This window comes from Ciona robusta, chromosome 13 (genome assembly GCF_009617815.1).
Source record: "Ciona robusta chromosome 13, ASM961781v2".
Taxonomy (NCBI): Eukaryota; Metazoa; Chordata; class Ascidiacea; order Phlebobranchia; family Cionidae; genus Ciona; species Ciona robusta.
The window spans coordinates 1,627,774-1,654,368 of NC_143247.1; the positions used below are offsets into that span (position 1 = coordinate 1,627,774).

A 26,595-nucleotide genomic window follows, 5' to 3' on the forward strand; every position below is an offset into this window, starting at 1 on the left:
AAAGTTCGGTAACCGCTTACTGACCTTACTCCGACTTGCTGCTACTCTTTCCATACTATTTTTACTGTTTATATTGGTTACTATTCTGTTAAAGGTATAAAAACAATAACAAATTCGATTTTGACTTTTATTAAACATTTTTGTCGCCATTTTTACCAAGAATTGCCTTCTTCGTGGAGTAATTTTCGAGAGAAATTCTCTCGTCGATTGTTACGTCACAAACACGAAAAAGATAAACATAGATCAGCTAAGAATCACTGATTATACTTTCTGCATACCACTTAAGTTTTTTGCATGATCTCCGTTTAGCTAAACTAAGATCAAGCAAAAAGTTAAGTATACTTTCTGCATACCACCCTAAGTGTCTGGTGGCGATGCAAATTGGTAGTTTTTAGGGTTGGTAACGCGACATAAGATTAATTTCTGTAAATCCACGTCAAATAGATTGTATTGGATCGTTAGTATAGGTTTTAACGGAGTCTGGGCCTTTTTAGAAAAAAGGGCTTCGGATCGCAAAAGTTCGGTAACCGCTTACTGACCTTACTCCGACTTGCTGCTACTCTTTCCATACTATTTTTACTGTTTATATTGATTACTATTCTGTTAATGGTATAGAAACAATAACAAATTCGATTTTGACTTTTTATTAAACATTTTTGTCGTCATTTTTACCGAGAATTGCCTTCTTCGTGGAGTAATTTTCGAGAGAAATTCTCTCGTCGATTGTTACGTCACAAACACGAAAAAGATAAACATAGATCAGCTAAGAATCACTGATTATACTTTCTGCATACCACTTAAGTTTTTTCCATGATCTCCGTTTAGCTAAACTAAGATCAAGCAAAAAGTTAAGTATACTTTCTGCATACCACCCTAAGTTTTAAGTGGTAAATGTACCATCAACGGACAACCATTTACGTTTTGTTTTTTGATCTAATGCCTGAGCACGTGGTGGCGACGCAGAGCTACTTATTGTTGTCTGGCAACCAAGACGCCAATTCCGAAAAAACAAAAAAGTTCAAATAGCTCGGAGCGTCGAAAAAGGTGACGAGTCTTGTACGTTCTTTACATTCTTGTCTCAGCGGCTCATTCGCGTCGCGTTGTGCAGACACGTCGGTCGCCAGAACAGCGTTCTGTTGTCGTCATTTGTTTACGCTTTCAAAGACGCAGAGCAAAATCTATATAGGTTTCATTTGAATTCAGATTATATTACAATGTTTTCGTGTTAAAGGCTTTGTTTACGTTTAAATTCGAATGCGGTCTATTACTTCGAACAGTTTAGTTTGCTTTTAGCTATACCAGCCGTGTATGGTATTGTCATTAATAATGTAAAAGCGGTAAGTCTGCTTTACAGTGCAGATTTTAAGGGTACAGTTAACGTTTTGAAAATCAAGTATATGTAACTTGTTTCGGTATTTTAGACAGGATTCTTTGTGATATTACTGTAATTATATATGTAAATTGTTTATTTAATGTAAATATTACTATGTAGGATATTTCAATAATAATAAACTATGGGGTAATCCTTTAGCTGGTGGCCACCTGAAATTTTTGTTTCAAAATGTTCCTTAGGTCTCCCTGATACCCACTGTATAATTTTGTTTTGAAAAAACTCGGGCGTTGGTGTCGAAAATTAACTTTAAAAGTGCACGAAATCATGCTGCGTCACCGTATTTTCCACACCAGCCTATGGTAGTTCAGTTGTAATAACAAAAGTTCAGAATTAGTTTTGCTGTTAATTTTGTAAACACAAATTGTATAACATATTAATAATATATATATATATATTATTTTTTTCTTATAAAATTTTTAGTTTTACTAATTTCGGCTGTTTATATTACATTAGTTTGTATTTATTTTCTATTGCATGTTATTAGCAATGGGATATTGTGGCAATGGGCCAACTTTGGCCTAAATCCTTGGTCCCAGGCTTATTTTCTTCTAATTAAATGTAAATATGTTTGAACTGTAAGCGTGTTTTAACAACTGTTGTTTTGTCGCTATATCCTGTCTTTTCGTTTAAAATATTTATAAATCTTCGCTACCGTAATCGAAGAGACAAAGAAAAGTTATTGTTATTATAATATTAATATTGTTTCACATTAAACTATATTCATTTTACGTATGTTTTTAATCACTTAACGAAGTTACATACGTGGTAACTCGTAAGCTGGCACGAGGTGTTAAACCCGTGTTATAACGACTGTCGTTTTCCGGCCACGCGAGGATAAAGCAAGTTAAATTCATTCACAAAGTTACAAACGTGATAACTTGTGAGCAGGCAAGAAGTGTATGAAACAGAACACCCGTGTTATAAGACTGTCGTTTTCCGGCCACCCGAGGATAAAGCAAGTTTTTCATTCACAAAGTTACAAACTTGGTAACTCGTAAGCAGGCGGGAAGAAAAAAAAACAGAAACCCTTGTTCTAGCGACTGGCATTGTCTCGCTAGATAAATACTCGCAGATTTAACCATTTTATTTAACAGCCTAATTTATAGGTTTTCCAAAAATGCTGTGTAACTGAATTGTGGATATAAACAAAAAATGTCATACACCAATCAACTGGCCACTGTAGAAAATGGGTCTCAATGGTTAACATGCAGAGTCCAATATTTGGACGATACGGACCCATTTTCGTCAACGAATTTTCCGGAGCCGACAAGACCCCCAAGTTTTACGTTTAATATCGATTTGCCGTTATGTGAGCAAATCTCAGGAGTACACAGGCTGTTAAAGGCACCACATAAGGTAAAAAAAACTTAATTAAAATTTTTTTGGGGGTAAAATAAAGCCTATATATATATACATATTATATAGTTAAAATATTTTTAAACCAATTTTTGTAAAAAAATTTGCAAAGTTGTTTTTAATGCTGGTACAAGGTGTACAGAACGTCGCTGCTATTGTTGTGAGCGTATGTGTCCTTAAGCAAGACATTCAATGGAAGTTGCTTCAACACAGTGGTCACTAATGGGCTGTTCAAACCAACAGCCACAAAAAAAATAAAAAAAACAAACAAAATAATTACCCACAAAGTAGCATATTTAATTCGAAAGCTGACACGAGGTGTATGAAACAAAACACTTGTGTTATAACGACTGTCGTTGCACGCCATGCGAGGATAATAACTTATATTCTGTTGTTTTGTCGATATATCCTTTCTTTTCGTTTTAAACATTTTTAAATCTTCGCTATCGTAATCGAAGAGACATACAAAGTTATTATTATTTTCATTTATTAGAACTTCTTTTCTAGATTGGGGACTGCACTCTACAGTTATCTAACACAAGTGCTTACCTTGATTTGGATTTATCTATATCTGAACAAAGAGAAGAATTTGAAAGTTTTTTTGCCGATGGGTGAGTCAGCATTATTGTGTAAATGATGACTAAGTATTTTTGTTTTTGTAAGTGGCTGAAAAAATGCTAAGTGGCTACGATTCAGTGTGTGCCTTGTAACTGGAGGCTCCCAGGTTCAAGGCTCACTGTGGTGGCTACAATTCAGTGTGTGTCTCTGACTGGAGGCTCCCAGGTTCAAGGCTCACTGTGGTGGCTACGATTCAATGTGTGCCTCGTAACTGGAGGCTCCCAGGTTCAAGGCTCACTGTGGTGGCTACAACTCAGTGTGTGCCTTGTAACTGGAGGCTCCCAGGTTCAAGGCTCACTGTGGTGGCTACGATTCAGTGTGTGCCTTGTAACTGTAGGCTCCCAGGTTCAAGGCTCACTGTGGTGGCTACGATTCAGTGTGTGCCTTGTAACTGTAGGCTCCCAGGTTCAAGGCTCACTGTGGTGGCTACGATTCCGTCTGTGCCGCGTAACTGGAGGCTCCCAGGTTCAAGGCTCACTGTGGTGGCTACGATTCAGTGTGTGCCTTGTAACTGTAGGCTCCCAGGTTCAAGGCTCACTGTGGTGGCTATGATTCAGTGTGTGCCTTGTAACTGGAGGCTCCCAGGTTCAAGGCTCACTGTGGTGGCTTTGATTCAGTGTGTGCCTCGTAACTGTAGGCTCCCAGGTTCAAGGCTCACTGTGGTGGCTACGATTCAGTGTGTGCCTGCTTCAAAATTAAAAAACCCGAAACATTTTGCGGCATACTTTTTGTTTTTCAACACATTTTCATTATAAATGTTTGGTAACTGGACAGCGAGCAAAATGCATAAACAGTTGCTTTGTACAGCGGCAATGTCATAAATCATTATTCTAAAGCAAACATAGGATTTTTAGAACCGGTTTCCTGACCTATTTTACCGAAAAATCTTACTCAATGACCAACAAAGAAATTTTTACCCTAAAAACACATATAAAACACAACTTCGAATTTTGTGAAAAAAATTGTTAAAAATTTAAAAATAAAGTATCAAATATGTGACAATTAGTCTTATATAGCCTTGTTGTGGTATTCATAACTGCTCTAGACTTCTTTAGGTTTTGTGTTTTCCGATTTTAAAATGAAAAGCAAATATGACTCAATGACGCTGTGCACACATCTTGTTCTGTGTTGTGTTTGCTCTTTAAACAATAGCACAGTTCTCTAGTCTGGCGCTCTTTTTGTGTGGTATAAAAAAATGGGTTCAATACCCACTGAATGGCGCCTATAAATTGAAAAAACAGCGTTTAAAAGTCTTTTGTTTTAGGCTATATAATAAGGGTTTAATGCCCACTGGCAAAACAAATGTTATGTCTGCTTATCCACACACTGCAATAGCTTCAGCAGCTCGACTGTGGGCATGAGAGTGGCAACCATGGATAAGTGACTCAAGTTCCCACCCACGAGAATAAAAATGACCAAACCAACCAAAAGTCATGTCTGCTTATCCACACACTGCAATAGCTTCAGCAGCTCGACTGTGGGCATGGGAGTGGCAACCATGGATAAGTCACTCAAGTTCCCACCCACGAGAATAAAAATGACCAAACCAACCAAAAGTCATGTCTGCTTATCAACACACTGCAATGGCTTCAGCAACTCGACTGTGGGCATGGGAGTTGCAACCATAGATAATTCACTCAAGTTCCCACCCACGAGGATATAAATGACCAAACCAACCAAAAGTCATGTCTGCTTATCCGCACACTGCAATGGCTTCAGCAACTCGACTGTGGTCATGGGAGTAGCAACTTAAAATTAAGTCACTCAAAATCAAACCAACACAAAATTATTTCTGTAATAAAATTCCTTTTTTTACAGGAAAAGAAATTCTGTGATTATAAGGACCCAGCTTTCTGTAAGAGTACACGCCTGTATCGGTAAGTGCACAGTTTGTATATAAACTATTTTATATTCTATAAGAGAGAGGTCTTCAGACAGTAAGACACATCTGCTAGGTGTAGCGACCACGCTTATTTTCTTCCAATTAAATGTAAATAAGCGTATTTTAACAACTGTTGTAATGTAAGCGTATTTTAACAACTGTTGTTTTGTCGCGTTCCTTGTTTATTACCAAATGGGACGAGAAAATAAAATTAAAAGGTGTCTCATCTTCCCCCAACTTACTATGTATATTATAAAAGTTTGCAGATGTTTTGTTATAAATGTAAACGTTAAACCCACAAAGCATTTTTGTGCTGCTAGTTTGGTATTTATAATTGTATGTTAGGTAACCCTACACCCTATGTTTAAGTTTGGACTCATTCTAAAGTTAAACGGACAATAGCCTTCTGCCATTGTGGGCATATGTGTCCTTGAGCAAAACACTTAACAGCAATTGCTCCAACCCAGTGGTTACTAATAGGTTGTCCAAATCCTCAGCCATACATAAAAAAATCCCAAAAAATAGTCACCCACAAAGTAACATACTTGATAACTCATAAGCTGGCACGAGGTGTATGAAACACAACACCAGTGTTTAAGGACCATCGTTTTCCAGCCAGACAAGGATAAAGTAAGTTACATTCATTCCTTATGAATGAATGGACTATGTTATTTCAAGCATTTGGACCTCAGTAGCTCTTTTTGTATTCCCTACTTCTAAAATTGGAGGCCTTTTCTTATACCTGTATTGTTTTACTTCAAAGCTGGCTTAAACAAAGGGGCTTAAAAACAATAACAGTTACTAAGCCCACACTTCAGAATATACTTTCCGTTTTAATATACTGATTTAGAATAAATATACTTTTTTAATGATATTTTTAGGTTAATTTAAACAATTGTGAATGTAACTGTATTTTTAAAATGTTACCCCGGCTTTTTTTAACAATTTTAACAATGTCGCTTTAACATAAATGGCTCTTTGTCTGCTAGGTGTAGCAACCACGCTTGTTTTCTTCCAAATAAATGTAAATATGTTTTTAACCGTAAGCGTGTTATAACAACTGTTGTTTTATCGCTATATCCTGTCTTTTCAATTTTTTTAACAATGTCACCCCAAATTTTACCCCGCTGTTAGGTGTCTATACAAATAAGTAGAGCCAAAGTATTGCATTCACCACATTAATCAATGAGATTCCCTATGTTTAACAACAATAAGTGTAACTGTATTTTAACAATGTCACCCCGGCTTTTACTCTGCTGGTATGTGTCCATTCACCACATTAATCAATGAGGTTTCCTATGTTTAACAAATATAAATGCACCTGCATTTTAAAATCGCTCAGATGCAAATTTAAATTTCCAAATAAAGTCATAAAATTTTGGATTTACTTTTGTGGTCTGAAATACCATGAAACTCCCATGGCTGTACTGCGTGAGAATTTCCCTAATTTAGCTCGACAGGCGCATAAGGTTCTAGATTGTTTCCTGTTATTGGTTGTTGACTTTTAATTGCTCTGCGTCTTTCCGTTTTGATGTCATTACATACTGTCGCTGCAATTCTGCTAAATATTATAATATCATAAAGTGTTTGGTTTGTGTTCAGTTCGTTTTAAAAACAATAGAATTAAATATTAGTAATTTAGTTAGTTATATTATATAGTAGGGTGGGGGAAGATAGAACACCTGTCATTTGATTTAAATATATTTACATTTGATTGGAAGAAAATAAGCGTGGTCGCTATTCGCTAACCCTACCCACTCGAAGAGCTTCCAGCATTTCTAAACTCTCTTGATAATCAAATTAAACATAAAGGCTATATATGATATACTTATATATATGAACATATTTATTTTTATTTTTTTAGAGAAATTATACAATTCGAAGGGTCGTGAATTAAGAAGAGCACTGTTTTCTTTGAAGCAAATTTTCCAGGTAACTTTCGTATAAAGTTTGCATGGTGTTTGGTTTTGTAATTGCGTTGTGTTAGGGTAATATAGTAGGATAGGGGAAGACAGGACACCTTTAGCACATAATATCCAAATATACTGATTGTGTTTTAAACAATTACCAACGGTCTATGGGAGTCGTGAGGATACGGTTTTATAATTCTTTAACATTCTTTGTTTACTACCAAATGGGATGAGAAAATAGAATGAAAAGATGTCCCATCTTTCTCCACCCTACTATGTATAAATACAATTTTGTATACACTCTGCTAATTTATTTTCATTTTTAAAGCATGAGTCAAGCACTTTAAAATTATGACTAATTTCCAATGCCAGCCTAATTAGGCCGTGGGCTGAATTTTGATTATACGTTTATGGAAAATTGAAGGCTTTTTAAGTCTGTATATAGGCACTATACTGTATGGTCCATACACTTCTGTGTTTAAGAGTTTTAAAATTTTGAAACGTCTGTCTGAATTATAGCTTTTTTGTCTGTTCTAAAAAAATTGTTTTCATAAACCAATTTTTTACATGAGTATTGCACGCCTTATATTAAAGGTAGCTGTACACAGTATCCAGAATTCGTCCGTTTTGTCTTTTTTGTCCGGATTTCGCTGCCGCATGCGGAACTGGGTTTGCATATGACTTCGCAAGCGAATTCGCATGCCGGATACTGTGTACAGCCACCTTAAGAGTTATTATAATTTTAAAATGTCTGTCCGAAATATAGGTTTTATGGTGTCTTATATAAAAAAAACAAATTTATGCATAAACGAAAGATATTTTTTACACGGGTGTTGCACACCATACATGTTGGCTTAATACACCTCATGCTCACTGTCAAGTTAGGATAAAATGTAATAACTGTTAACGTTTTAATAAGAAATTTTAGGTTTTGTTTTTGAATGAATGTAACTTGCTTTATCTTCGCGTGGCCGGAAAACGACAGTCTTATAATAAAACGCACGTTCTGCTTCATACACCTCGCGCCAGCTTACGAGTTACCATGTATGTTGCTTTGTGAGTGGCTATATATTCTTTATCTTGTAAAATGAATGAATGAATAAAATTTATTTCGTCTCTTCGGTCACGATAACGAAGAACAAGAGAGTTGACAAAAGCGAAAATACTGGTAGTAACGGTAAAACAACAGTTGTTAAAACACGCTTATTTATTAATAACAAAATAAAGAAATATTTTTTTTATTAAAATGCATGACTGTTACACCCTACAGATATACAATGTACAGTAAGGGGGGGAGATGGGACACCTTTAGCACATAATATCTAAATCTCCTAATCATGGTTCAAACAATTAACAACGGTCTATGGGAGCCGTAAGAATACGGTTTTGTAATTCTTTAAAAAAATTTTGTTTACTACCAAATGGGATGAGAAAATTGTTTGTGAAAGTGTCCCATCTCCCCACCCTACTATAAATTAAAATGCCTTTTCTTTGCCTTGTATTATCTATGTTTGCGTACATTTGCACAAGCTGGTAATGGTCGCTATGTGGCCATTAACCTAGTTAAAATCGCCGCTTTCAAAGGCAGCGGCAATTAGCGTTTAAGGTCGCTGGAGATTCTATTGTATAACATTAATTGTGTTTGATGTATTCATAAAGCAAAGCATTATTACTGTTTTACTTCATTTAGTTGACGTTATATTATTTGTAATATTAATAAAATAATAATCACTCACAAAGTAACATACATGGTAACTCCTAAGCTGACACGAGATGTATGAAACAGAACACCCGTGTTATAATGACAGTCGTTTTCGCGCCACGCAAGGATAAAGTAAGTTACCTTCGTAAAAATTAGAACCATTAAGTAATACGTTGGTTTTTGTTAGTTTTGCACACTTTTGTAAAGTTTAATAACAATATAAATACAAAAATAGTTATTTAGATTTCAAAATGAGGCATTAAAAACACAAAAATAGCATTATAAATGAATGAATGTAACTTACTTTATCTTCGCGTGGCCGGAAAACGACAGTCGTTATAACACGGGTATTCTGTTTCATACACCTTGTGCCAGCTTACGAGTTACCATGTATTTTCTTTGTGGGTGATTATTATTATTATTATAAATCGGATTTTCCATAAAGGTATTACCATACATGCGGTAAAAACCCAGCGTATGACATCTGGTATTTATATATAGACATGATTAAGCCTAATACACAAGTGTGGCTTATTGTGGCGCATTACGACATAAGCAGACAAGCTTAACGGGCCATTACTAATCTGCTTTAATGAGTTAAACAGCTGATTAGGTTACGAGACATGTAACAATACCACTAATAGAACGCCTCTACCGCTTATTTAAAGGGGGTAAATGGGACACCTTTTTATTCTATTTTCTCGTCCCATTTGGTAGTAAACAAAGAAAATTCAAGGAATTATTAAACCGTATCCTCACGACTCTCATAGACCGTTGTAAATTGTTTAAAACACGATCAGGATATTTGGATATTATGTGCTAAAGGTGTCCCATCTTACCCCACCCTACTATACTCTTATTTCTTATACCATATAAAGCAATGTACGGCGTATCGTTGTTATCGGCGCAATAAAGCCTAAGGCATCTATAGGCCGCAAAAAAGATAGTTTCCACTCGACGCTGCGCATGCGAGAACTTAACTGTACAAGAATATAAAAGTAACAGAAAAAAGTGTTTAAATAAAATCCCCCACAAAAAAAGATTGTGAGGATACGGTTATATAATTTTTTAATTTTCTTTGTTTACTACCAAATGAGAAAATTAAACCGTGTAATTTGGGGTAAGGCGGACGTGTTTTCATTCCGGTTTTTCGTTCCATTTAGTAGTAAACAAAGAATATTTTTTAGTTTAATATAACCGTATCCTCACGACTCTAAACTACAGCGTTGTTAATTTTTTAAAACACCATCAGGAAATATAGGATTTAGTTGTTAACGGTATCCATCTAAAAATACAGTATACTATAGAGTGATGTGGGGTGAGATGGAACACCGTTAGCACATAATATCCAAATTTCCTAATCGTGTTTTAAACAATTAACAACGGTCTATATAGGAGTCGTGAGAATACGGTTTTATATTTCGTTAAATGTTCTTTGTTTACTAACAAATCGGATGAGAAATTAGAGTAAAAGGGTGTCCATCTTTCCCTATCCTACTATACTACAAGATATATAAATTGTTTGTATTTCTTAAGTTAATAGTGCGTTAAAACCCAGGAATTATATTCGTGCTATTATAGTATAGTGGGGTGGGGGAAGATGGGACACCCTTAATACATAATATCCAAATAGCCTGATCGTATTTTAAACAATTAACAACGGTCTGTGGAAGTCGTGAGGATACGGTTTTATAGTTCATTGAATGTTCTTTGTTTACTACCAAATGGAAAGAGAAAACTAAACGAAAAGGTGTCCCATCTTCCCCCACCCTACTATATTATGTCCCAGGCATTTCTGTTTACGGCAAAACGTATCTATCATCACTTTGAAAAAACTAACTACTCCTGTTTTGAAAGCAGTATAATTAAATCTTACTGATTGATATAACATTTTTGCGTTGCATTAATACGGGTAAAAGTGCTAAAATTTCTGCAATGCAAACATTTTTGCGTTAAAATTTGCAAAACAAAATTGTAAATATATATTTTATAAGTGTTTTTTTTTTGTACGTTTGAAAATGTGAAAATTTGCAGTCGATACTCATTTGCCCACAGTCGAGTTGCTAAAGTGATTGCAGTGTGTGGATAAACAGACATGACTTTTAGTTGGTTTGGTCATTTATATCCTCGTGGGTGGAAACTTGAGTGACTTTCCATGGTTGCCGCTCACATTTTAATATTGAGCTGCTGAAGCTATTTAAGAGTATTTGTAAAACGGCCAATTTGCCGCAGGTAAAATTATTTGGTGCTCTGAAATAAATTGCCCAACCGCATATAAAGGCATTAACACTGCGGCGCTAAATACGAAATAACTGAACCATACGGTACACAAATGTACAATCATTATATGATGAAATAAATGACTTTATTCTGTCTATTTTATTACAGTAATTAAAGTCAGAATAATGTATAGTAGGGTGGGCGGAGACGGGACACCTTTTCATTCTATTTTCTCGTCCCATTTGGTAGTAAACAAAGAACATTCAAAGAATTATAAAACCGTATCCTCACGACTCCCATAGACTGTTTTTGATTGTTTAAAACACGATCAAGATATTTTTTTTGTGCTAAAGGTGTCCCATCTTTTTCTCACCCTACTATACAACAGCGAAAATACGGGAAATAACCAATAAACCACTATTGTTCTGACACGCTTAGGATATAAAAGTACAAAACTTATTTAATACCGTTACACCTTACAAAACCGTTACACTTTACAAAAAGTACAACGTAAAAAAATATTCAATTAAAAACATTAAATTTATTTTATAATTCAAAATATGTGTGTAAAGACATGGCCCGTACAAAAACGTTTACGATAAAATAAATAAATAATATAAAACAACATAAAAATGGGATTTTAAAAACCTGTTATTTCAACAAACTGGTCTAAATTGTTTACGATTTTCGCCGTAAATTAATTTCGTCTGCGCTCTTTTCGGGCTGGTCACGCTCCAGTAAACGCAGACTATTCAAGGTCACGTGGTCACCTTCATGGTCGAGTGATCACCAGGTATTTGAGAGATTTGTACACCCTCGTGTGTAGAATACTTTTATGTTTATTTAACAAAAAATGCGATTTTGTAGTGGGGTAAGACGTATACTATTCACATAAATGTAACTTGCTTTATCCTCGCGTGGCCGGAAAACGACAGCCGTAATAACACGGGTGTTCTGTTTCATACACCTCGTGCCAGCTTACGAGTAACCACGTATGTTTAACTTTGTGGGTGTTCATTCTTGGATAGCGTTTTTTGTGTATGGCTGATAATTTGGACAACTTATTAGTGACCACTGGGTCGGAGCACTATAATATCCCACGTTTTATAATCATGTTTTTAACGATTAACAACGCTGTTTTAGAGCATAAGAATACGTGTTTTTAAACACAAATTACAAGAACAAAACAATATATACTTGGCTGGGGGAAGACGGGCCACCGTTAACGCATAATATCCAAAATCTTAGTCGTATTTTATACAATTAACAACGGTTTATGGGAGTCGTAAGGATACGGTTATAGAATTCTGTAAATATTCTTTGTTTACTACCAAATTTGACTCTTAAAACAGTAAAAAAATTCCAGTAGTATCGTTTAGTTTTATAAAGCACTACACGCGTTCTGCAAAAGGATTCATTTATCGTTTACGACGTAGCAATTACTTGCTGACGTTAAAATGCAATTACTTATCATTAGGAGTCGTTTGTACGCCACTTTTTGACCTCTCAACATGCCCTTTATGTAACTATTGTTGTGAGAACGACTATAACGCGTATGGTGGTGTTATATTACAAGCTTTTCACAACTCGCCGCGTTTAAATGGTGTTTTAATGATTAAACAAAAAATCTCTTCGTTGAATAACGTTTGGTGAAAATATATATATTTTTTTTAAACAAAGCTTTTTTTAGTTAAAATACCGCTTAAAAGAACAAACAAAAAATATCTCCGCGTTTAAATGGTGTTTTAGAAGATTAAACAAAAAATCTCTTCGCTGAATAACGTTTGGTAAAAATATTTTTTGTTTGATTTTTTAAAAAAAGCTTTTTTTAGTTAAAATACCGCTTAAAAGAACAAACAAAAAATATCTCCGCGTTTAAATGGTGTTTTAATGAATAAACTAAGAAATATCTTCGCTGAATAACGTTTGGTGAAAATTTTTTGTTGTTTCTTTTAAAAAAGTTTTTTTAGTTAAAATACCACTTTAAAAAAAACAGAAAAAGTATGTCCGCGTTTAAATGGTGTTTTAAATGAATAAACAAAAAATCTCTTCGTTGAATAACGTTTGGTGAAAATATATATTTTTTTTAAACAAAGCTTTTTTAGTTGAAATACCACTTAAAAAAAACAGAAAAATATCTCCGCGTTTAAATGGTGTTTTAATAAATAAACTAAGAAATCTCTTCGCTGAATAACGTTTGGTAAAAATATTTTTTGTTTGATTTTTTAAAAAAAGCTTTTTTTAGTTAAAATACCGCTTAAAAGAACAAACAAAAAATATCTCCGCGTTTAAATGGTGTTTTAATGAATAAACTAAGAAATCTCTTCGCTGAATAACGTTTGGTGAAAATATTTTTTGTTTGATTTTTTTAAAAAGCTTTTTTTAGTTAAAATACCGTTTAAAAGAACAAACAAAAAATATCTCCGCGTTTAAATGGTATTTTAATGAATAAACTAAGAAATATCTAAATTAAGCAATTTGGTTGGAACTATTTATTTGTTTATTCTTTTTATTCGGAGTCGATTTTTTGTAGTATAAATGCGTTTAAAAGAACAAACAAAGAAATTACTGCGCGTTGAAATGATGTTTAATTAATTAAATAAAAATATTTACCCTAAACAATTTAGGTGTAGATATTTCTTTGTTTGTTCTTTTTAAACGAGCTTTTTTTAGTTAAAATACGACTTAAAAGAACAAATAAAGAAATATCTACACCCAGCGTTGTTCAGCGCAAATATATAGTAGGTAGGGAAAATGGGACACCTTTTCATTCTATTTACTCGTCCCATTTTGTAGTAAACAAAAAGCATTCAAAGAATTATAAAACCGTATCCTCACGACTCCCATAGACCGTTGTTAATTGTTTAAAACACGATCAGGATATTTGGATAATATGTGCTAAAGGTGTCCCGTCTTTCCCCACCCTACTATATATAGTTTGCTCTTTTAAGCGGAGTTTAAAAGAACAAACAAAGGAAAATCCACACCCAGCGTTGTTCAGTACATTACTGGTGGTATGTTGCCCTTTAAGCTTATGACGTCACAGTCGGTATTATGACGACAAACAGAAACCAAATAACCTTTAGGACGGCGTTACTTTACACCGGTCGAAATTTTTAAGATATTTTAAACGATTTTAGATAAAAAAATGTAAACTGTTTACTTTGGCAAGCAGAACAAACCGGCTAAATGCAGTTTAAACCAGTTTAACGCTATAAAAACCGGATTAAAGCAGTTTATTGAGTAATTATGCCGATAAATACGACAAGTGCGTTCAAAGACATTAAAGTTATTATGTAACTGTAAGGCATGTCTTAAATATAAGTACTGCCAGCGGTGACGCGATAACGTCACACTGCGGGTCTGTGACGTCACAGAGGCAGATAAAAGGCTCAGACATTGCCTAAGTCATATGAACTACATATATGGCTATCAGTTTTACCTAAAAACTCGTTTATAAGATAGAATCCGTGTATATAGTAGGGTGGGGGGAGTTGGGGCACTTTTGGCACATAATATACAAATATCCTGATCGCGTTTTTAGCAATTAAGAACGCCTATCAGAGTCGTGAGGATACGGTTTTATAATGCATTGAATGTGTTTTGTTTACTACCAAATGGGACAAGAAAATAAAACAAAAAGTCGTCCCATCTTCCCCCTTCCTACTATATATTGCAATATAAGGGTATATAGATAGTAGCACCCTGGCTAAAGGGTTAATGAACCTACATCCCAAGTCGCATGTGTGCCTCACTGAAGACCTCATCCTTATAGAATAGAATCTATAGATTAGAGGGAAAAGATGGGACACCTTTTCATTCTATTTTCCCGTCCTATTTGGTAGTAAAGAAAGAACATTCAACGAATTATAAAACCGTATCCTCACGACTCCCATAGACCGTTGTTAATTGTTTAAAACACAATCAGGATATTTGGATAGTATGTGCTAAAGGTGTCCCATTTTAACCCAACCTACTATATTATTAAATGTGTATAAACTGCCTCAGTAGGGTCTAGATAGTACCATGCTGTATGAGTAATTAAATTATAGACCTATACTATGTATACCGGACCAAAGCTTTGCTAAATATTTAAATGTAAACAAATTAAAAGTTTGCATATCAAAACGTTATGTGGTATGACTGCCTAATACATTGTGTTGCTATTTTGAATATAGTACTGTAGGGGAAGATGGGACACCTTTAGCACATAATATCCAAATATCCTGATCGTGTTTTAAACGATTAACAACGGTCCATGGGAGTCGTAAAGATACAATTTTATAATTCTTTTAATGTTCTTTGTTTACTACCAAATTGGACGAGAAAATATAATTTAAAGTTGTCCTATCTTCCCCCGCCCTTCTGTATTGAAATAGTGTTGTTTACAATACGAACGGTATACTGTAGTATAAACGGCACTTCAAAATTAAAATGCATTCTTTTTACACCGATGCGGGCTATGCTGTAGTGGAAACGCCGCTTAAATAAACAAACAAAAAAATATCTACGCTGACCTGCGCTAAACAACGCTGGGTGTAGATATTTTTTATTTGTAATTTTACACAAAGCAACGTAGTAGGGTAAATGCTACACCTGCACCCATCGTTGTCCAGTGCAGTTATAATGTTATATAGTAGGGGTGTAGGGGTAGGGGGAGATGGGACACCTTTAGCACATATAGTAGGGTAGGGGAAGATGGGACACATTTTTATTCTATTTTCTCGTCGCATTTGGTGGTAAACAAAGAACATTCGAAGAATTATAAAACCGTATCGTCACGACTCCCATACACCCCTGTTAATTGTTTAAAACACGATCAGGATATTTAGATATTATGTGCTAAAGGTGTCCCATCTTCCCCCATCCTACTATAATATCCAAATATCCTGATCGTGTTTTAAACAATTAACAACGGTCTATGGGAGTTATGAGAATACATTTTTTTATTTATGTTTAAATATTATTAAGTTAGTTTTCTAATAGAAACAAAAGTGTATGTAGACGCACACATCTATTTATTTGTTTGTTCTTTTGGCCTTAACGCATAAAACGCCGTTGTGTAATTGCCTCTTAAAACCGACCAAACGGAAAAGGTTTAAAAACAATAATTGCGCCATTGACTACTGCCGTTCAGATAAGAGATTCGCGCTTTTGATGGATTTAAGTGTTTGTACAGTTGAATGCGTCGCTATTTTAAGAGGGCTTGGGTTTTAAATGTACACGGACAAAGACCCTTTGAGTTAGGTCGCGTTTAGAAACATTACCACGCGTGTACGCTTTAATGGAGACCTTACGAAATGTGTGTTTGTATAAAATACACTCATGCGAGACTATACAGTGAGCATGGGGTGTATGGATACATCATGTGTGTCTGGTGTATAAAAAGACACCCATGTTATAACTTGACAGTGAGCATAAGGTGTATGAATACACCATGTGTGTCTGGTGTATAAGAAGACACCCATGTTATAACTTGACAGTGAGCATAAGGTGTATGAATACACCATTTGTGTCTGGTGTAAAAGAAGACACCCATGTTATAACTTGACAGTGAGCATAAGGTGTATGAATACACCATGTGTGTCTGGTGTATAAGAAGACACCCATGTTATAACTTGACTGTGAGCATAAGGTGTATGAATACACCATGTGTGTCTGGTGTATAAAAGACACCCATGTTATAACTCAACAGTGAGCATGAGGTGCATAAATAAACCATGTGTGTCTGGTTTCTAAGCCAGCTCGACCGCCCGCATGTAGGATATGACCCCTTCATGCGTGACGTGTTTATGTCACGGGTAATTCAAGTTAACTTTTGCTAAACCAAACTATGTCTGCAATGTATGTAAGGCCACAGTTAAGTAGGCCAATCGGTAATCTGCGTATATAACGACTCAAAAATCTAACTTTAAAATAAATTTCAAACCAACATTTTAGTAGTAAATAGAGTGGGGTGAAAAGATGGGACATCGTTTTATTCTCTTTTATCGTCTCATTTGGTAGTAAACAAAGAACATTCTAAGCATAATAAAACCGTATCCTTACGGTTCCCATAGACTGCTGTTAATTGTTTAAAACACGATCAGGATATTTGGATATTATGTGCTAAAAGTGTTCTGTCTTCCCCTACCCTACTATATAACGTATTTGCTAAGTGTTACGTTGCTACCTACAGCAACAGTAATACTTCAAAAAATGTGCTTATTAAACCATAAAAGCGTTGTAAATTGATCAAAACAGAAAATAAGGAATTTATGTGCTAACGGTATCTATCTTACGTCACAGTACTAAAAATTACTAAGTTTTGTTTAAAACATAAGAATAAAATTAAGGAATAATGTCAAAAACCTGGGCTGTTATATGCATTCTAAACTTACTTTACTGCTATAATGTATTTGCATTTAATTCTGCGTGAATTTATATCCTTCAACACGATTTTTTGTTTAAAACATAAGAATAAAAATTGGGTTTTAATACCAAGTTTCTTAGCTGTTACATGCATTCTAAAATTAACAAGTTTCTAAAATGTATTTGCTGTATTTATAATGTATTTAATTCTGCGTGAAAAAAAAACTTTAAAATGAATTTTGTTTAAAACGTAAGATTAAAAATTAGGTTTTAACGTCAAAAACCGGGGCTGTTATATGCATTCGAAACTTACTTTGCTGCCATAATGTATTTGCATTTAAGTCTCCGTGAAATTACATCCTTTAACACGAGTGTTTTGCGGCCGCCGCTTTTGGGAGAAAATCTTTGTAGCCACGTGGGCCCATATTTGGTCTGCGCGTGCTCTGTGACGTCATAGAGGCTCTTAAAAAGCGCGGATTTTTGCGACCGTACAAAATTTGTTTACGGGTAAATTTTATAGTTTTGGAAATACGTTGGTCTATAACACGGGTGTCCTGTTACACACCATACATGGTGTTTAAATACAAAATAGTCATTGTATAATTGCTATTACGGTTTTATTGAATGAATAAATGACACTTATTTATCCTCGCGTGGCTGGAAAACGACAGCCGTTGTAACACGGGTGTTCTGTTTCATACACCTCGTGCCCACTTACAAGTTACCAAGTATGTTACTTTGTGGGTGATTATTTTTTCGGTAATCCTTTAGCTGGTGGCCACCTGAAATTTTGGTTTCAAAATGTTCCATAGCCCTCACTGATACCTACTGTCTAATTTTTTTTTCAAAAAAGTCGGGCGTTCGTGTCGAAAATTAACTTTAAAAATGCGCGAAAACATGCTTCGTCACCGTAATTCGTCTGATTTGCGTAAGGTTAACGATTTATTACGTCACAATCGCGGTCTGTTACGTCACAATAGTGGTATATTACATACGTTACAGCCTTGTTTTTTTCCCACTGTTTTAACGTAGGAATCAAACGTAACAATACGCATTCTATGACGTAATAATCTAACCTTGGTTTAATTCATAACTGCTGGTGTGGAAAATACGGTGACGCAGCACGATTTCGTGCACTTTCAAAGTTAATTTTCGACACGAACGCCCGAGTTTTTTCAAAACAAAATTATACAGTGGGTATCAGGGAGACCTAAGGAACATTTTGAAACAAAAATTTCAGGTGGCCACCAGCTAAAGGATTACCATTTTTTCTGTATGGCTTATATTTTAAACAACCTATTAGTGACTATACTGCGTTTGAGAAATTGCTGTTTTAATATCTTGCCCAAGCACACATACGCCCATAATGGTAGCAGCAACGAGCCTTGAACCGATTACCTCTGTGTTAAAAGCTGACGTGCTAACCAACTGCTACAGAACTAAACAGACAATATATTAATTTTTTCCATTTTTTAGGATGATAAAGATCTGGTTCACCAGTTCGTAAACGCGGATGGTTTAACTTGTCTTATTAAAGTTGGGGCAGAAGCCGACCAAAACTATCAGAACTACATTTTACGAGGTAGTTTTAACTAAATTTGCATTTTTAGTTTTTATTATTTTTTTTTGGAAGAGTTTTTGTAAAAGTTTGAATAAATTAATGTAACTTATTTATCCTTAAATGATGGGGCAACGACAGTCGTTATAATACAGCTGTTCTGTTTCATACACCTCGTGCCTGTTTTTCGAATCTTTTTAAAATTCTGGGTGATTATTTTATGATTTAGTTTATTGAATGAATGTAACTTACTTTGTCCTCGCGTGGCCGGAAAACGACATTCAATATAACACGGGTGTTCCCACACCTCGTGCCAGCTTATGAGTTACCCTTTGTGTAATAATATGGGTAATTGGTTTTTGATGTTTTAGTAATTGCAATCATATTTTTATACCAAAATGGTGTAAATTACACCTAATATATTGAGAAACAATCACCCACAAAGTAACATACATAGTAACTTGTAAGCTGGCATGAGGTGTGTGAAACGAAACACCCATGTTATAACGACTGTCGTTTTCTAGCCACGCAAGGATATATAAGTTATATACGTGGTAACTCGAAGCTGGCACGAGGTGTATGAAACAGAACACCTATGTTATAACAACTGCTGTTGCCCCGCCAATTAGGATAAAGCAAGTTACATTGAATAAAATAAAAGTCAATCTTTTTTTGCAGCTCTTGGCCAAATAATGTTATATGTTGATGGTATGGATGGAGTTATTCAACATAAAGATACGGTTCGATGGCTTTACTCACTAATTGCTTCAAAAGTAAGTCATTTTTTTGTGAAAAATTGTGCACACTTTACCCACAATTAATTTAACGCACACTTTTGTTTCTGTTAGAAGTTTATTTTGATAATAAATAAACATAAATGGCTCGTTTGTCTGCTTGGTGTAGCGACCACGCTTATTTTCTTCCAATTAAAAATAAATATGTTTTTAAATGTGAGCGTGTTTTAACAACTGTTGTTTTGTCGCTATATCCTGTCTTTCAGTTTAAAATATTTCTAAATCTTCGCTTTGTATTCGAGAGACAAATAAAGTTATTGTTATTATTATATTTGACGGCTTCAAGGCTCTTAGCTGCTACCATTGTTGACATGTATGTGTCCTTGGGCAAGAAACTTAACAGCAATTGCTCCAACCCAGTGGTCATTAATGGGTTGTCCAAATTATCAGCCATACATAATAACAAATAATCACCCACAAAATAACAGCTGGCACGAGGTGTATGAAACAGAACACCCATGTTATATCGACTGTCGTTTTCCCGCCATGCGAGAATAAATAAGTTACATTAAATTATCATAATTTTTGTCGTTTTCCCCAAAAAAAATCCTTTTAAAAAAATAAAAACACATAAAACCCTAAAAATGTTATTTTATTTAAAATTTTATTCATTTAATTGTTTTATGTTTTTATTTTTTAGTTTCGACTAGTGGTGAAAACGAGTTTAAAGTTGCTTCTTGTGTTTGTTGAGTATTCGGAGTCCAACGCTCATGTTCTTATGAAAGCTGTGCAATATGTGGATGCTAGGAAACGTAAGTTAATTGTCCTCATGCTCACTGTCGAGTTATACACCTCATGCTCACTGTCAAGTTATAACATGAGTGTCTTCTTATACACCAGACACACCTGGTGAATTCATACACCTCATGCTCACTGTCGAGTTATACACCTCATGCTCACCGTCAAGTTATAAACCTCATGCTCACTGTCCAGTTATACACCTTTTGCTCACTATCGAGTTATGCACCTCATGCTCACTGTCAAGTTATAACATGGGTGTTTTCTTATACACCAGACACACATGGTGTATTCATACACCTCATGCTTACTGTTGAGTTATAACATGGGTGTCTTCTTATACACCAGACACACATGGTGTATTCATACACCTCATGCTCACGGTCAAGTTATACACCTCATGCTCACTGTCGAGTTATACACCTCATGCTTACTGTGTTTTACACCTTATTACTGAGTTTTACACCTTATGCTCACTGTTATGTTCTAAAATGGGTATCTTCTTATACACCAGACACACATGGTGTATTTATACACCTCATGCTCACTGTGGAGTTATAACATGTTACAAATACAAGTTACATTCATTCATTTTAACCGAATTATTAGGCTTCATTTATAATCTAATTTTAAATTTTTAGGCGGCCATTTATGGTCTAATTTAATGGACGTTCTTGGTGAAAAAGATGGAATCGACACTGAACTTCTCGTTTATGCCATGACACTTTTAAACAAAACGCTGAGTAATGTTCCTGACCAAGATACCTTTTATGACATCACAGATGCTTTGGAAGAACAAGAAATGGAAGCTATTTCGCAGGTTCTTTGGTTTTTGTTTGTTTTTGTGTGCTTGTTGTAGTTTTTGTATGTTGTTTCTATTTGTGGGTTGTTTTTTTGGGGGAATTTGTTGTTTTTTTTGTTACATATTTCTTACACTTGATTTTTTTCACGGGTGCGTTAGGTTTTTGTTTTTTTGTGTGTTTGTTTTTCTTTTTGTGTGTTGGTTTTTTGTTTTTTTCTTTTTTTGTAACACTTTATTCTGACTCTTATTTTGTTACTATATTTTTTTTCACGGGTGCGTTAGGTTTTTTTTGTTTTTGTGTAAATTTTATTTTTTTTCAACAGAGACATTTGAACAAAAAAGGAAATGATTTAGATTTGGTCGAACAATTCAAGATATACGAGGTAATATACATATCGTACTGTGGGGTAAGATGGAACACCTTTAGCACATAATATCCAAATATCCTGATCGTGTTTTAAACAATTAACAACGGTCTATGGGAGTCGTGAGGAAACGGTTTTATAATTCGCCGTGGCATAGTGGTTAGCGCGCCTGCCTGTAACCCATAGGTAATGGGTTCAAGGCTCGTCGCTGCTACCATTGTGGGCGTATGTGTAAAAAAAAAAAAATCCCCCACCAAAAAAAATAATTACCAACAAAGTAACATACATGGTAACTCGTAAGCTGGCACGAGGTGTTAAACCCGTGTGATAACAACTGTCGTTTTCCGGCCACGCGAGGATAAAGTAAGTTACATTCATTCATTTAATTCTTTGAATTTTCTTTGTTTACTACAAATGGGATGAGAAAATGGAATAAAAAGGTGTTCCATTTTCCGTCACCTTAAAATACATAGTGTATTTATACATTTTATACTCACTGTTAGGGTCTAATGCATTTTCATTTTTTATCACGAAATGAATAAATGAATGTAACTTGCTTTATCCTCACTTGTGAAAAAAATAATATTTTTTTAACAAATTTTTATTTTATTTTTTTATTTTTATCCTCACTTGTGAAAAAAAAAATTAAGTTTTTATTTTTTTAACAAATTTTTATTTTATTTTTTTATTTTTATCCTCTAGTTGGCACTAAAGCACGAGGATGGTGAAGAAGAAGGCGGAGACACGTCAACTGCTGCTGGAATCAAGTAAGGATATTGTTTTTATTTTGTTGGTCGTCCCATTTTACGCAAAATAACATTTTAATGATTTTTTTTCTTTTTTTTTAATTTTCTTTTTTCCTTTTTTAAACTTTTTTTTAATATGTTTTTTTGTTAAACGTAAAAAAGTAGAGTATTTATTATTGATTTAATTAATTTGTGAATTTTATTTCTGATTATTTCCTATTAGTTAAATTTTTGTTGTTAATATTCTGTTTAATTTTCTAGTTTTTGTTTAATTTTTGGTAATTTTCTGTTATAATTTTTTTGTTTTTGTTTAATTTTTGGTAATTTCTAATTTAATTTTCTGGATTTTGTTAAATTTTTGATAATTTTCCGTTTTATTTTCTGGATTTTGTTTAATTTTTGGTAATTTTCGGTTTTAATTTTCTAGATTTTGCTTAATTTTTGGTAATTTCCCGTTTTAATTTCTAGATGGAATAGAGACAGAAAAAAATCCGAAATGTCGGTCGACAGAAAAAGTCGACGTCGAAATTCTCTCTCGAACATTCCGACCCCTGACCCTGTCCCAGATGACCCCCCTACCCCAGAACCCACCCCTAAGAAAGCCCCTGATCCCGTGGGTAGCCCAAAACCGTGGGCACAAAAAAGGTAAAAAAAAATTGTAAAAAAAAAAAAAAAAAATTTTAAGGTAATTATTTTTATCGTCTGATTTTCTATGTTCCTAGAATCAATATAAATTTTTAAAACATTCTCATAAATTTCATTAATTAAAGAAACACCCCATTTGTTACTCTAACTAAAGTGATACCTTAATTAACCATATTTTTTGTATTTACCAATTTTTATCCGGCTTTCAATTTTTTTTTTGCGATTTTTTTTTTGCGATTTTTTTTTTAAATCTTGCAATTTTTTTGCTTCCAATATTTCAAATTCTAAATTAATATAAGTTTTATTGATTAAAGCAACACTCTGTAACTGTAATTAAAATATATCTTAACCCTCTTTTCTGTATTTGACAACTTTTATCCAGTTTTCAAAATTTTCAATTTGAAAATATTTTCCAAATTTTTTATTTTATGATTTTTTTTGTTTTCAAAATGTTACAATTTTTTTTATTTTTTTTTTAAATACAATATTTTAGCCTTTAATGTCTAATATAATGTTTTGAATTCACAAAATCAATATAAGTTTCGTTAATTAAAGCATCACCCCGACTTTAACTGTCACTCAAGACCCCCCGACCCAGGAAATAACCAGATCTCGTCGAAGGTGACAAAAAATGCTGACTAACGCTGAAAATGCAAAGTCATGTTCAGCGATTGTGACTTAACAATGACCTAACAAAAATTTATTCCAAAAAAAAGGAATAAATGTCGCTTGGCTAATAATAATTTACAGAATTTTAAATAGCAAGGGTGTATGTTTTGGAAATTTTAGTGGATTTTTTTAATTTTGGATTTTTTTTAGAACTTTTTTTAGTTTTTTTTTGGTGGAAGTTATGCACTTAACAAGAAAAAATTCATAAACAGTTACCAAAAATTCCAAAATTTCTATAATTGTTAACAAAAAACACCAAAATTTCAAATATAGTAACCCAAAAAACATCAAAATTTCAAGAAAAAAAAGCACCGAAAGACTAAAATTTTAAAAATACTTAACCAAAAACCACCAAAATTTCAAAAATTCACCAAAAACATCAAAACTACTCAGCCCTGCTTAAATAAAGCATGATGTATGTTAACCAATGGTGGCTTATTAACATAGCAGTATGCTAACAATATTTCTGCATGGCTAATTACAGATATAACCAAACGAATGGAATTGTTGATTCCGATCTGCGCAGGACCGTTAAGTTGGAGCAAAAAAGGTTAAAATTAGACTTTTAATTTTTGTTTATAAATATGTACATATATATATATTTATGTGCGTGTGTTTTAAATGAATTTTTGAACAGAAAATGTTAAAATTAAACTTATAAATTTTTTTAATTTTTTATTTTTTTATATTTATAAATGTATGTTTTTATTTTGTTTTTGAACAGAAAAGGTAAAAAATAGAATTTTTGATTTTTTTACACATTTATATATATATATATACATATATATGTATATGTTTTAAGTGATTTTTTGAATGGAAAAGAGTTTTTTTTTTGTATATATATGTTTTTTTTTGTGATATTTATTGTTTTTTTAATCATATTTTTTAAAATTGCAATTTTTTTAACTATAAGTTTGTTTTTGTTTATTAAAGTAATGTATTTTTAAATTTTTTAACAATTTTTGTTACAAAAAAAACTTAAAAATAAAATAAAACTTAAAAAAAACAAAAAAAAAAAAACATTTTTTTAATATAAGCAAAAAGCGCTTTATTCTAACCCCTGCGGTACTAATTGCATGTAGACTAAATACTACCACCTCCTACATCTCCTCTAATACTTCTCTTGAGGATAATGAAAGAGAAAAAAGGAGAAAGGAGAGAATGCTCAAATGGAGTGAAAAAGAAAGAAGGTAGAAAAACAAAAGTGAACATTTTTTTTATTTTCAATTTTTTTTTTTTGAATGAAAAAAAGAACGCAATTTCTAAAACGTTTTTGCCTAATTATTTCTCTATTTTTCTTTTCTCATTCTTTATATATAGTAGGGTGGGAGAAGATGGGACACCTTGTCATTGTATTTTATCGTCCAATTTAGTAGTAAACAAAAACATTCAAAGAATTATAAAACGTATCCTCACGACTCCCATTGACTGTTTTTTAATTGTTTAAAACACAATCAAGATATTTGGATATTATGTGCTAAAGGTGCCCTGTCTTTCCCCACCCTACTATATACCAATATTTTGTGCATTCTGCCTTTATATTCTTTTTTTGGATTTGCTGTCAATTAGTTTACAAAAAAAAGTTTTAAATTGACATTTTTTACAAATTTTTTTTAGACAATTTTTTTTTTTAATGGCACTTTTTATTTTTTTATTCCTTTTTTTCTATTGAGTATAGCTACCGCCGACAAATACGTCCAAAACTCGAAGATATTATTGAATCTGAGAGAATTAAACTTGAAAGAAGGTATTCTTGCCATAGAGTGCTCATCCACAAAGCTTTAATTTGTTGTGATAAAAATGGATATTTTTTAATTATTGCTTAAAAGTAGAAATAGTAGTAAGGCGCTTACATTGTAACTAGATGGTACTGCGTTCAAGGCTTGTCGCTGCTACCATTGTGGGCGAATGTGTCCTTGGGCAAGACACTTAACAGCAATTGCTCCAACCCAGTGGTCACTAATGGGTTGTCTAAAATCTAAATTATCAGCTATGCATAAAAACAATCACCCACAAAGTTACATACATGGTTTTTCCTTGGGCAAGACACTTAACAGCAATTTCTCCAACCCAGTGGTCACTAATGGGTTGTCTAAATTATCAGCCATACATAAACACAATTGCCCACAAAGTAACATACATGGTAACTCCTAAGCAGGCACGAGGTGTATGAAACAGAACACCTGTGTTATAACGACTGTCGTTGCCCTAACACACGAGTATAAAAAAGTTACATTCTTCTAAATATGTTGCAAACATTACACTCTTATATGCAATAAATACAAATACCACACAAAGCTATGTAATCCAATTAAAAATCACTATAGCATAAAAACATCTCTTTTTTTAGATAAAAAAACACAATATATTTGACATATAGTAGGGTGGGGAATATAGGACACTTTAGCACAAAATATCCTGATCATGTTTTAAACAATTAACTCTGGTCTATGAGAGTCGTGAGGATACAGTTTTATAATTTTTTCAATGTTCTCTGTTTACTACTAAATGGGACGAGAAAATAGAATGAAAAGTGTCCCTTCTTACCCCACTGTACTATATATATTTATATATGATTATGATAGTCTTTATTTTTAAGCATTAATCTAAAAAATATCCTTTTAAAGTGCTGTAGTATTGTGTGTTTCACTGTTTTGTGTGTTTTTGTTTTCTGTCTTGAAAAGGGTAATTTCAACACATACTAAAATGCGTTTGTGTATTTTTATTCATTAATTCATTTTTTTTTAAATTTTACTAATATCATTTATTTTGTTAGCCTGACTGTTGGCATGAGTGCCTCTAACCCAGAGATAATGGGTTCGAGGTTCGTCGCTGCTACCATTGTG

At 33.6% G+C, this 26,595-nt stretch overlaps 1 protein-coding gene across 5 annotated transcripts in view; it reads left to right on the forward strand.

The window, feature by feature from the left end:
- Window positions 1–2,411: 2,411 nt before the first annotated feature.
- LOC149725694 (FH1/FH2 domain-containing protein 3-like) overlaps window positions 2,412–26,595 on the forward strand; it is a 35,727-nt gene continuing 11,543 nt past the window's right edge. For 2 of the 5 annotated variants that reach the window (XM_089891376.1, XM_089891377.1), the window contains exons 1-15: window positions 2,412–2,749; window positions 3,257–3,360; window positions 5,186–5,244; window positions 7,114–7,181; window positions 18,909–19,014; window positions 19,669–19,763; window positions 20,425–20,536; window positions 21,164–21,342; window positions 21,648–21,707; window positions 22,392–22,456; window positions 22,904–23,080; window positions 23,636–23,701; window positions 24,234–24,299; window positions 24,832–24,939; window positions 25,428–25,496. In XM_089891376.1, the coding sequence (XP_089747502.1) occupies window positions 2,546–2,749; window positions 3,257–3,360; window positions 5,186–5,244; window positions 7,114–7,181; window positions 18,909–19,014; window positions 19,669–19,763; window positions 20,425–20,536; window positions 21,164–21,342; window positions 21,648–21,707; window positions 22,392–22,456; window positions 22,904–23,080; window positions 23,636–23,701; window positions 24,234–24,299; window positions 24,832–24,939; window positions 25,428–25,496 (1,538 nt within the window). In that variant the 5' untranslated portion in view covers window positions 2,412–2,545. The remainder of the gene's footprint in view (window positions 2,750–3,256; window positions 3,361–5,185; window positions 5,245–7,113; window positions 7,182–18,908; window positions 19,015–19,668; window positions 19,764–20,424; window positions 20,537–21,163; window positions 21,343–21,647; window positions 21,708–22,391; window positions 22,457–22,903; window positions 23,081–23,635; window positions 23,702–24,233; window positions 24,300–24,831; window positions 24,940–25,427; window positions 25,497–26,595) is intronic. The other 3 variants (XM_089891379.1, XM_089891378.1, XM_089891380.1) reach the window with 3 other exon arrangements.